Source organism: Tupaia chinensis, unplaced genomic scaffold, assembly GCF_000334495.1.
Source record: "Tupaia chinensis unplaced genomic scaffold, TupChi_1.0 Scaffold000387_1, whole genome shotgun sequence".
NCBI lineage: Eukaryota > Metazoa > Chordata > Mammalia > Scandentia > Tupaiidae > Tupaia > Tupaia belangeri.
In genome coordinates, this window is record NW_006159889.1 from 2,989,046 (window position 1) to 3,000,278 (window position 11,233).

At 50.2% G+C, this 11,233-nt stretch overlaps 2 protein-coding genes across 5 annotated transcripts in view; one reads left to right on the top strand and one right to left on the bottom strand.

Annotated features, from left to right (window-relative positions):
* TOE1 (target of EGR1, exonuclease) lies at window positions 1–3,408 on the top strand (the record flags this gene model as incomplete). Its single annotated transcript, XM_006153842.1, has 8 exons — window positions 1–43; window positions 746–888; window positions 974–1,014; window positions 1,166–1,262; window positions 1,387–1,545; window positions 1,818–2,077; window positions 2,267–2,426; window positions 2,506–3,408. Coding segments are annotated over 8 exons (1,527 nt in total), but the record flags the coding sequence as incomplete, so codon positions are not given.
* TESK2 (testis associated actin remodelling kinase 2) overlaps window positions 3,334–11,233 on the bottom strand; it is a 168,216-nt gene continuing 160,316 nt past the window's right edge. For all 4 annotated transcript variants that reach the window (XM_006153809.3, XM_027773923.1, XM_006153808.3 and 1 more), the window contains 6 exons: window positions 7,583–7,665; window positions 6,984–7,068; window positions 6,654–6,737; window positions 6,357–6,443; window positions 5,286–5,403; window positions 3,334–4,998 (listed from right to left, as the gene is read on the bottom strand). In XM_006153809.3, coding sequence (XP_006153871.1) covers window positions 4,310–4,998; window positions 5,286–5,403; window positions 6,357–6,443; window positions 6,654–6,737; window positions 6,984–7,068; window positions 7,583–7,665 — 1,146 coding nt within the window. In that variant the 3' untranslated portion in view covers window positions 3,334–4,309. The remainder of the gene's footprint in view (window positions 4,999–5,285; window positions 5,404–6,356; window positions 6,444–6,653; window positions 6,738–6,983; window positions 7,069–7,582; window positions 7,666–11,233) is intronic.

Below are 11,233 nucleotides of genomic sequence, written 5' to 3' on the forward strand. Positions count from 1 at the left end.
GACAGCGACGATGGCGCAGCTTCAGCACCAGCGGCCTCCGACGGTGAGCGTCTTCCCAGGGGCCGCAAAAGCCAGTGCGCTCCGGGGGACGGGAAGGTTCCGGGCTCCCAGTTCTGGGGTCCGACCTCGGGCTTCTGAGGACCTGCTTCTTCCCCCAGCTTCCACGAGGAGACTACAGGTCCCGGTGTGCACCGCGGCCCCGGCCGCCACCGCCTGGCGTGTTGGGAGCGCGGTGCGGCATGGCGGGGCATGTCGGGAGTCGTAGTCTGGCGCTCGTCACTTCGTAGTTGTGACTGGGTCAAGTGGAGCTGTTGGGGCTGTGAGGTCCAAAGGAAGCAGGACGTATTGGGAGCTCGAGGAGCATTATCAGGCTCTGGGGTGCATGGGAACGGTCGGTCGTGGGTGCCAACAGTAGTGGGGGCCTCGTGGAAGACTGAGCTGAAATCCTCAAGTCCTACAACACATTTCCTGCAGAACATGAGGAAAAGGAGCCTCAAAGGTCATCTTCCTCTAGAGGGTGCCTCCCAGTAATTTCCCCAGAGTCTCATAAGCCACTGAAAGCCCCAGGCTTCCTCTCCCCAACCTCAGGGCAGTATCATTGCCAAGGCCTGTATGTGGGATACAAAGGCTTGAAGGAAAAGCTACCAATGGGAACTGTCATCTGTCAGTGTGTCACCCACTCCAGACTGGTGTCTACTTCCCTGGGCTCCTGAGCATGATCATCCATCATCCTCCTTACCCCCAGATGGTGTCAGCCAAAACACAAAATCTGGGGCGGAGCTAGTAGTCCAGGTTCCTGTGGTGGATGTGCAGAGTGACAACTTCAAGGAGATGTGGCCATCCCTCCTGCTGGCCTTAAAGACAGCTAGCTTTGTGGCTTTGGACACGGTAAGCGCTGGGAAAGGGAATGCAGGTGGTCGTAAGGATGCTGATGCTGGGGCCATATCACAACCTTCCCTTTACCCACCCATAGGAACTGAGTGGGCTTGGGGACAGGAAGAGTTTGCTGAACCAGTAAGTATAAGCCCTGTTCTCTTTAGTCCCAGCCCTGGAAGGAGATGCAGACCTCAGCCCTGGAGTGGGAGTGGGGTGGGTCATAGTCCTGAGTAGCTTGGGTCCTGAAGCTGACTTCCAGCTTTAGCCACCTCCAAATTCAACCCCCAAGGTGCATCGAGGAACGATACAAGGCTGTATGTCATGCTGCCAGGACCCGTTCTATCCTCTCCTTGGGCCTCGCCTGCTTCAAGCAGCAGCCTGACAAGGTATGGGCTGACCTCAGTTTGTGGCTCAGGGGAGTAGGAACAAAATCCTGGAGAGCATTAGGTGGGTTTTTTTGTTTTGTTTTGTTTTTTAATCTTGACACAGCCGACCCCCTCTCTCTCCCAGGGTGAACACTTCTACCTGGCCCAGGTATTCAATCTTACCCTGCTCTGCATGGAAGAGTATGTCATAGAACCAAAATCTGTGCAGTTCCTGGTACAGCATGGCTTCAACTTCAACCGGCAGTATGCCCAGGGCATCCCCTACCATAAGGGCAATGACAAGGTAAGACTTCAGCTTCCCCAGCCTTGAGTCTGCCCTTTCTGTACTCCATTTCTCTGTACGTAGGCTGGGTGTCTGGGGAGAATCTACCTCTCAGGGAGTATGGGGTATCATTAGCAACAAAGCAGGGAAGTGAGACTGTTACAAGGGTGGGTACTATTGGGTTAGGTGGAGAGGGTGAGCTTCCCTGTTGGAGGAGCCTGAGACAAGTGTCCTGCAGGAAAAGCTCCCTGGGAGACTTGGTCCTTCCCAGTGATCCCTTTGCTTTCACCTAGGGTGATGAAAGCCAGAGCCAGTCAGTGCGGACACTGTTTTTGGAGCTAATCCGGGCCCGCCGGCCCCTGGTGCTACACAATGGCCTAATAGACTTGGTGTTCCTGTACCAGAACTTCTATGCACATCTGCCTGAGAGCCTGGGAACCTTCACCGCTGACCTGTGTGAGATGTTCCCAGCAGGCATTTACGACACCAAATATGCTGCTGAATTTCATGCCCGCTTTGTGGCCTCCTACTTAGAATATGCCTTCCGGAAATGGTGAGGGAATGGTTGAGGGGAAGGGGTGGGGCCTGGCACAAACCTGTTTCATTCACTTAAGGTATTTATTGAACACCTACCATATGCCAGGCACTATTTTAGGTGCTGTGGATTCAGCAATGAATAAAAAAGCCCTGCTGTCATGGTGCTTATATGCTAGTGGACCAATACCTTCTTGTGTTGTTGCAGCGAGCGGGAAAATGGGAAGCAGCGGGCATCTGGCAGCCCACATGTTACCCTGGAGTTCTGCAGCTATCCTTCTAGCATGAGGGCCCATATTGATTACCGCTGCTGCATGCCTCCTGCAGCCCACCGTCCTCACCCCACCAGCATCTGTGACAGCTTCTCGGTGAGGACACCAGCTTGTTTTCTGGGGTAAGGGCGGTACTGATGCCTGGCATCCTTTCTAAGCCTCTTTCTACCTCTAGGCCTATGGCTGGTGCCCTATGGGACCACAGTGTCCTCAGTCCCACAACATTGACCTTATCATTGACACTGATGAGGCTGTGGCGGAGGACAAGCGGCGGCGGCGGCGACGACGACGGGAAAAACGGAGGAGGGCTTTGTTGAGTTTGCCTGGGACACAGACCTCTGGGGAAACTGAGGATGGTCCTCCTGTGAAGCAGGTCTGTGGGGATAATCTCAAGGCCGATGAACTTGAGCAGAAGGCAGCTGAAGTTGAAAGGAGTAACCAGTCTTGCTCTGAGCAGAGTGACAAAAATGACTTGGAGATGGAGCTTACGGCAACAGAGCCTGAAACAGCTGACATGGCCACTTCAGAAGTACCAGAGACGCAAGTTGGTCCTAACTCGGGGCCTGGAGATGGACTGCACCGTGCTGGTTTCGATGCCTTTATGACAGGTTATGTGATGGCCTATGTGGGAGTGAGCCAGGGACCTCAGTCCTGCAGCTCTGGACCTTGGCTACCTGAATGTCACAACAAGGTATATCTCAGTGGCAAAGCTGTACCCCTCACAGTGGCCAAGAGCCAGTTCTCCCGTTCCTCCAAAGCCCACAATCAGAAGATGAAGCTGGCATGGGGAAGCAGCTGACCCAATTCCTGCCTAGCATTCAGGTCCCAGGAAGAGAAGCTGAGGTGGAACCAGAGATATTTGGGTCTTTGTGGCCAGTAAATGTCATACTGTCAAGTACTGTGGAGTCGGGGGGGGTCGTGGAGGTCTGGCAGAGATACCAGTGCACTACCCTGGACCTTCTCCTTTACCCCAGCAGCTGAGGTACAAGAAGGCTATCCAACACCTGTAACACCGACTTTATTTTTAAATCTGAAAGTGTGAAAGTGTCTTGGGAAAGATTTACAAAAAAAAAAAAAACAGAAACAAGTTATGAAAATATTTGACCACCTTCATCTTTGGTTATTTCTTATTGCAGTTCTTTGAGGACAGACTGTTCCCGAAGCTCCAGCTATAGCAGGAAGGGAAGAAAATCAGTCCATGTATAAACCGTTTAACCCAGTTGGGTGTATCACATGTCGACAAATACATAGAGCAGGCCCTACGGCCTACAAAACCAGCCCCACTCCCAACCATAAGGTTGAAAGTTTTATGGGGCAGAACATTAAGACTCCTTTATAAATACGAAAATAGATTAATCAACTGGAAAAGTCTTTGAATAGATTAGCTAAGAACCATGACCACCACGCTGCTGTGCCCTCCCCTTGCATAGAAATGTAGTGACGTGGTCTGACCATGCAGTAAGTGCAAACAGCAATTATTCAAGTGCCTTAGACATACTGGCAAGAAGCACCCCAGTCTTCAGGTCTGAGAAACAGTCATGCCCTTTATGGCCTCCTAGTTGACTCCAGGTTTCAGCCAGTAGCTTACATGCCCCAAGAAAGGGCAAGAGACAGACCTGGAGTGGGAGAAGAACCATGGTGATAGCTGCCTGCCAGCTCAACCTAGAACTAGGAGTCCTTTGGGGACGTACATTGGAGGGTCAGGTGGGAGCCAGGGCTCTTTGCTGGATTTTAGAGGTGTGGTATCAGCTGTCGGCCCTAACTGGCAAGGCCTTTCGCTGCTGCCTTCCTTCTCATACACAGCCGTTGGGCACTGGGAGCCCAGAAGTTGAGCCGAGCTTGGTCTAGCCTGCTCTGTGGGCTCCAGGGAAGAGTCAAGGCTGTGCATCAAGGGGTCCTATGGCTTCAGTTGAAGGTCCATCCCCAAGGTGAAGCAGGGACCAACACCTTCCCCCATACTGCTCTCTGGGTTTGTTGGACTATGCCTGAGATGGAGAGGGGACTGGAGCCAAACCTCTTGGCCTTTCTTCTACCTCCATCTCCTCAGAGGCACTTACAGGGCATGGACTGGTGCCCTGGGGCCTGGGCCCCAAACCGTTTTCTTCCTGGGAACTAGAGCAGTCCATAGCCTCATGGGCTGGAGCAGCTAGTAGGGCAGATGCCCTGAATGGTGGGATCTCTCTTACTCTGTACTTGAGACTACTGAGGCGTGGTGGAGGTCCATCAGATAGTGATTCTTCCCGGCCCACAAATGGAGAGGCCTCCTGATGCAAGAACTCTGGTGAACTAGGCAAGGAACGCCACCGGCGAAGAGGAGCAGCCAGGGGCTCCTGCCAGTCAGCCAGGGGCATAGTTGCAGGCCCTGGTGCATCCAAGTCAAATACTAGGGAGATTACAGACTTGCTTGGCAGGTCAAAGAACTTAATCTTGCCACCCTTGAGGTCCTGGCGAGCACTGAAAGGATTGACTTTGGGGATGCGGGCAGCGCCGTCTCGTTGTGGCCGGTAGTAGGGGTCCAGAACGTTGACTGTACGTGGGGGCTTGTGGGAGAAGATATCTGATTGGCTTCGAGACAGCCAGATAGTACGTCTTGGTTGTGGCGACTTGGGGGGAATCTTGTCATCCAGTGAGCTTAGTCGCTTCACTCCGGGTGCTTTCTCCAAGTGTCCTAAAGAACAGAGTTAATTCTAGGTTACTCTTGCTAGTATAACCAAAAGCAGCATTACCTTTCCACAAAGGGAAAGTAGGTATTATCTCATTTCATCAGTAAGGAAACAGATTCAGAGAAGGGAAGCAATATGCCAAATCACAGCTCTTTAGAGTACAGTACTCCCATCGTCTTCCCCTCCCCTTTGCTCTGGTCTTATAGTCTTACGATCATAGCCCTAAAGGCAAGGCCCCCACACCCTGATTTCCTCTCTCAGAGTCAGGTTGGACTCTGGTCTAATCTCTTACCCTTGGCTGTGGGCTGCAGGTCTCTGTCCCCCTCCAGCTCTTCTTCCTGTAGTCGGCTCAGAATTTCCTTCAGGGTCTTCCCAATCTCCGCAAAGGATGGGCGCAGTTTGGGATCCATCTGTAAGCATCCATACCAGCCATTAGCCCTCTTCTCCATCTCTCATTCCAGCAATGGCATTTGAGTGTTTCTAGCATCTTAAGATACAGATATAGAGCTAAGTTTCTCTGAAGGCCTCAGGCCATGAGGGTGATCCCAGGGCAAAGTTAAGGACATGCTATTGTTTATTTCCCTCTATCTCATTTCCCTTTATCCTTTTGTTTGGGAGAGAACCCTCCAGAGTATATGCTTATGTTGGTTTATTCTGTTGTCCTTGGGTTCTGCTGCCAAAGTGTATCTGGGAGGTACCTGAATAAAGCTTAGCTACCCCTTGGTCATAACAGGTAGCCCAGGCCCAAAGTTGTATTAAACAAGGCTAACAAGAGCTTGTCTGAATCCACAGTACAATAAAACCTGATTAAGAGCTCCATCAACACCCAAGGCAAGGAGTGGCAGATCTACCCTGAAGGCTGAAGACCAGATAACACAAAAGCAGTTTTTCCTTTCCTTGGTCCAGGGCTCTGGAAAGCCTGGCAAGGCCCCAAGAGCAGAAAGAGGAGGCGGTGGGGATGCTTTCACTCATCTAGTAAAAATGAGGTCCTTCCTGGGATCAGCAGTTAGCGTAATAGCTATGTCGCTGGACTCCCATGCAGTTGACCGTGGTTTGAGTCCCAGACCAGTGGCTTAAACTCACACCGGGCATGTGTGCGTGCATGCCCAAGATCCCGAGAGAAGAATGGAGGAGAAGGGATTGCAGCGTGGCCATCTCCCTGGGGGAGTGATTTCTCACCTTCTGTCTCTGTCATTCTGGTGAGCGCACGTGCCCTATAGCAAAAACCTGTCCAAAAAAAAAAAGAAAAGAAAAGAAAACGAGGTCCTTCCTAAGAGTAATTAGCAGCCTCTCCCTATAATCCTAAGCAGGTGAAAAGAGCTCAGCCAGCCCCTGATCAAAGCCAGAGGAGAAAGACACTCACATTACAGCAGTTGAAGGTGAGCTGCAGAAAGTCTGGGGGACAGTCTCCTACCATGTGCTGGAAAGCATCATAGTCCAGCCCGAAGTTCTGTGGATGGGTATAGCAGGGAGGATACAGATATGGGTAGACAGGTCATTAATTCCCCCACCCACCCTGGCTTGGTCCGAAAAGAACCTTGGAGCTGTCCCTGTAAAGTAGCCACAGGCTGAGTTCCAATAACTCCACCCCAAGTGCAAAGGAATCCCATAACCTAGCAGCCCCATCCCAGTGGGATTGATCCCCAGGCCCACAGCTCACCTCTGTGCGGGGAAGATAGTCCGGGTCAGCCTGGATGCGGGCAATGATCTCGCAGAGGATGATACCATAAGAGAACACGTCTGCCTGGTGGGTAGTCAGACCTCAGTTTCCCTCTTGGTGGAGTACCTGGCCCCATGTCTAACAACCCAGGCTGGGGGAATATTACCCATATTTCATCCAGGTTATTCACATGGCAGCTGCCAGATACCACCCCTGCTCTTGGCAGAAAGGATGTAGAACCTCACCCTGAATATGAAAGGTAATCCTGGATACTTTGTACTGAGAGGGTGGGTTCTAAAGAAACTAGGCCTTGAGGTCCTTCACACTTACCTTCTCATTATAGGGCTCATCCCGGAGAACCTCAGGTGCCATCCAGAAGGGTGAACCTACCACAGCCAGCTTCTCATTCCCCATGCTGTGGGGTGAGAGCGTAACAAAAATGAGCTTGCTGGGACCAGCAGTTGGCGTAATAGCTATGTCACTGGACTCCCATATAGTCTACTGTGGTTTGAGTCCCGGACCCGGTGGCTTAAACTCATGCTGGGTGCATGTGTGTACATGCCCAAGATCCCAAGAGGAGAATGAATGAGAAGGGATTGTGGTGTTTCCCTCCCTCCTGGGGGTGGTGATTTCTTGCTTTCTGTTTCTCTGTCTCTCTTTCTGGCAAGCGCACTCATCCTATAAAAAAACCTCTCAAAAAAAAAAAACAAAAAAAAAATCCCCCAAACCAAAAAAAAAATGAGCTTGCTGGTGCAAGGGGATTTTTTTTTGACCACTGGGAATTTCTCTACCCCCAAGAATGGGTACAGACTAGGATTGACTAAAGTTAGGGAGCTGAGGTTGTGACCAAGTCCTGAGCTCTGAAGGTTGGAGTTTTCCCTTAGCTTTAGTTCCCTCCTCTGTGTCCAGCATCCATTAGGGTTATTTACCTGACATCAGGGATCTTCTCAGCAAGGCCAAAGTCAGCTACCACTGCAGAGTAACCATTCTCATCCCTCTTTATCAGGCAGTTCTAGGGTTCCCCCCCAAAAAAGATAATGTGGCTCAGAAGTGGGAATCAACAAATACAGTTACCATCCATCCCTCCCCACCACAGGGCACCTTGTCCTCTGCTCCTCGGTGAACCAAACTGAGGCTGACCCTAGTAGTTACACGTGGGGGAGCTAAGGCAGCCATGTGAGATGAGTTAGTCCTAGATATCAGGTGGGTCCTTAGGGTTCACTTCAGGTTCCAAACACAAATAATGTATCTTGTTCTAGCCTGATGGCACAGTCGGTAGCAGACAACTACAATGCCGGAAGCCATATGGCCAGTTGTACGTTCAGATCCTTAGGTTGGCCTGAAAATACCCACTGCATGCACACATGCTTAGGATCCTGACGAGTTTAAAGACCGGGAAAGGGGACTGTGGTGTGATGGAACCCTGTCAGGGGTGCTGCTTTCTCTCCCCCATCTTGTCTGGACATGCACTCTGTCATGAATCAAACTATCTATCTATCTATCTATCTATTTATTTTCAGTTTTGCTGTAGGGTGCTTGCACTTGCTAGATAAGACAGAGAGGGAAAGAAATCATCCCTCAGGGGGGATGGCTACACCACAATCCCTTCATTCTCCTCTCAGGATTTTAGACATGCATGCATATGTGCCCAGCGTGTTTTTCAAGCCACCGGATCCAGGACTTGAATCATGCTGTCAGCCATGTGGGATTCAGCTGCCTTAACCACCAGGCCACTGGTTAGCCCTATACTTCTTTTCCTTTCCTTTTTTTTTTTTTTTTTTTAAGATTTGTCAAGATTTGCCAGGGGCCACATTTACTTTCCAGCTAGATAGAATATGAGAAAGCACCATACGATGGGGTGTGGTCACACCACAATCACATCTTCACTTCTCCAATTCAGGATTTGGGGCACACATGCACATAAGCCCCATGTGTTTTTCAAACTGCCATGCCAGGATTCAAATCATATGGTTGATCATTTGAGATATGGCTCCCTTAACCACTCAGCTGCAGGGCCCGTCCTAAAAACCTTTTCTTGCCTTGTTATTTATTTATTTATTTTGGAGCAATTTTTGCTGTAGGGCGCGTGCACTTGCCAGAAAGACAGAGACAGAGAGATAGAAAGCAAGGAATCACCCCCCAGGGGGGACGGCCATGCCGCAATCCCTTCTCCTCCATTCTGCTCCTGGGATCTTAGGCACACATGCACAGGCACCCGGCCTGAGTTTAAGCTGCCGTGTCCAGGACTCGAACTGCAGTCGACTATGTGGGAGTCCAGCAACATAGCCATTACACTAACTGCTGGTCCCTGTCTTGTTATTTTATTTATTTATTTATTTTTAATTTTGCCAGACAGTGTGTGTAATCGCTAGGAGCAGAGAGAGAAAAAGTGAGAAAGCACCTCCCAATTCCCCATGGGGAATGGTTACGCCACAATCCCTTCTTCATTTCTCCTTCCATTTGGGATTCTGGGCATGCACTCATTCACTCGGCATGTTTCTCAAGCTGCTGGGTCTAGGACTAGAACTGCAGTGAGCCATGTGGGATCCAGCTCCCTTCACCACACCACAGGCAGCTCAAATCTGTTACCTGTTTTCCTTCTCTTTCCTTTCTACGTCACCAACAACTCAGGCTCCTGTCTCCAAGGCTCAGTGCAAAATCTTTACTGTTTGCTTTATAGTCCTCAGCTACAACTCTGGTTAATTCCTCTTGGAATCAAAGGCAAGGAACAGGATGTGGCCACAGTGCATTGCCCTTGTCAAAGTCCTAAACAAAACTTTAAGTTTCTTTGTTTGCTTGTCTTCTAAGTACTAGACATAGTTTCAAGTGCCAGAGACACCTCAGTGAACAAAACAGAAAGCCCTATCCTTTTGGAGCTTACAACTGAGTGAAGGAAGACAAGACTATCTTGCCCCTCGCCTCCCGTCCTCCATCCTTGGAATGCAGATACCCAAAGCCCACACCTGACCTTGACAAGTAATGTAAACACGTGAGTGCCCAAGCCTACGCTAACTTCAGTGCCCACGGGATTACAACCATTCGTCTCTCTAGCATTAAAATCTATGATCTGGGGGCACCAGGTGGCATAGTAGTTAAGGCACTGGACTCCTGTCTCTCTCTGGTGAGCACATTCACCCTATGGCAAAAACAACAACAACAACAACAAAAAAAAACTCTGTAACTTGGAGGTGGCTCTGTAGTGCAGAGGTAATGCACTGTTTAAGAAAAGCTGGATCCCACGTGGTGACCACAATTCAAATCTCCAGCCAGGTCAGCCTGAAATACACAGGGCACACGTGTAAGCCCAAGATCTGATGGGCTGGAGGACAGGAGGAAAGGGATGGGGGAGCGGCCAGACCCTGTGGAAGGTGCTCATCTCTCTGTCTCTGTCATACTCTCTCCTGTGGAGGGTGCTCATCTCTGTCTCACATACTCTCTCTCATATGCATGCATGTGCTCCGTCATAAATAAAAAGAGAAGTATGATCTGGCTCCATCAGTCAGCCTACTTATAACCCCCTGTTTCTGGTGCCCCTATTCCTATCCCCATTTGAACTTTTCAGACAAGCTTCGCTTATCAAACCTAAACTGGCCTTTCAACCCTTTGCCCTTGTTTACACTGTTTCCTTCCATTTGGAGTATTCTCCCAATTTTCCTTTTCACCTGTGAAAATGTTACCGCTTTTAGGGCAGCCTTGACTTCTCTAGCCCTCCCTTCATCTCTCTCTCATCTCAAGTCCTTTGGTTCCTCATCTACGTCACTTCCTCTTAAAGCCTAGCAGGGAGGCTATGGGCTCCTCAGAAAGGTTCTGGTTAGGACCTTCCTTCCTCACCGTATTCAATTCACAAGAGAGGTTGAGTTCATGCTCATAGAACAAATGCTGCTGTCTCCAGAGACAGGATGAACCTAAATGACCTGTACATAAGCACAAAGCAGCAACCAGCTCTCCCCAAATAGCTGCATTCAAAATAGCCCTACACCACCCTGGCTCAGGAGGCACCTCACCCACCCGCTTCCTCCAGAGGCAGCAGAGCAGGGTTCCTTGGCTCACAGAAACATTTCTGGGGCCAGCAAGGCCCTATCTGACCCAAACCAGCCCTCATTCCTTGCCAGCCTTGGCATCTAGTTGCTAAAACAGTGCCAAGTCATCTCCTGCTTATTCCACATCAGGTAATCAATCCTTTACTCTGTCCTCGACATGGTCACACAGTCTTCCCCGAGCTGCAAGGAGCCTGTGACTTCATCACATCTGCCCTGGATCCCAGGTAGATGTGGCTGGGACACACAGCATACCTGTACACACAGCATACCTGTACACACAGCATACCAGTATACACAGCATACCTGTATACACAGCATACCAGTACACACAGCATACCAGTATACACAGCATACCTGTACACACAGCATACCAGTATACACAGCATACCAGTATACACAGCATACCTGTACGCACAGCATACCAGTATACACAGCATACCAGCATACATAGCATACCAGTATACACAGCATACCTGTACACACAGCATACGAGTACACACAGCATACCAGTATACACAGCATACCTGTACGCACAGCATA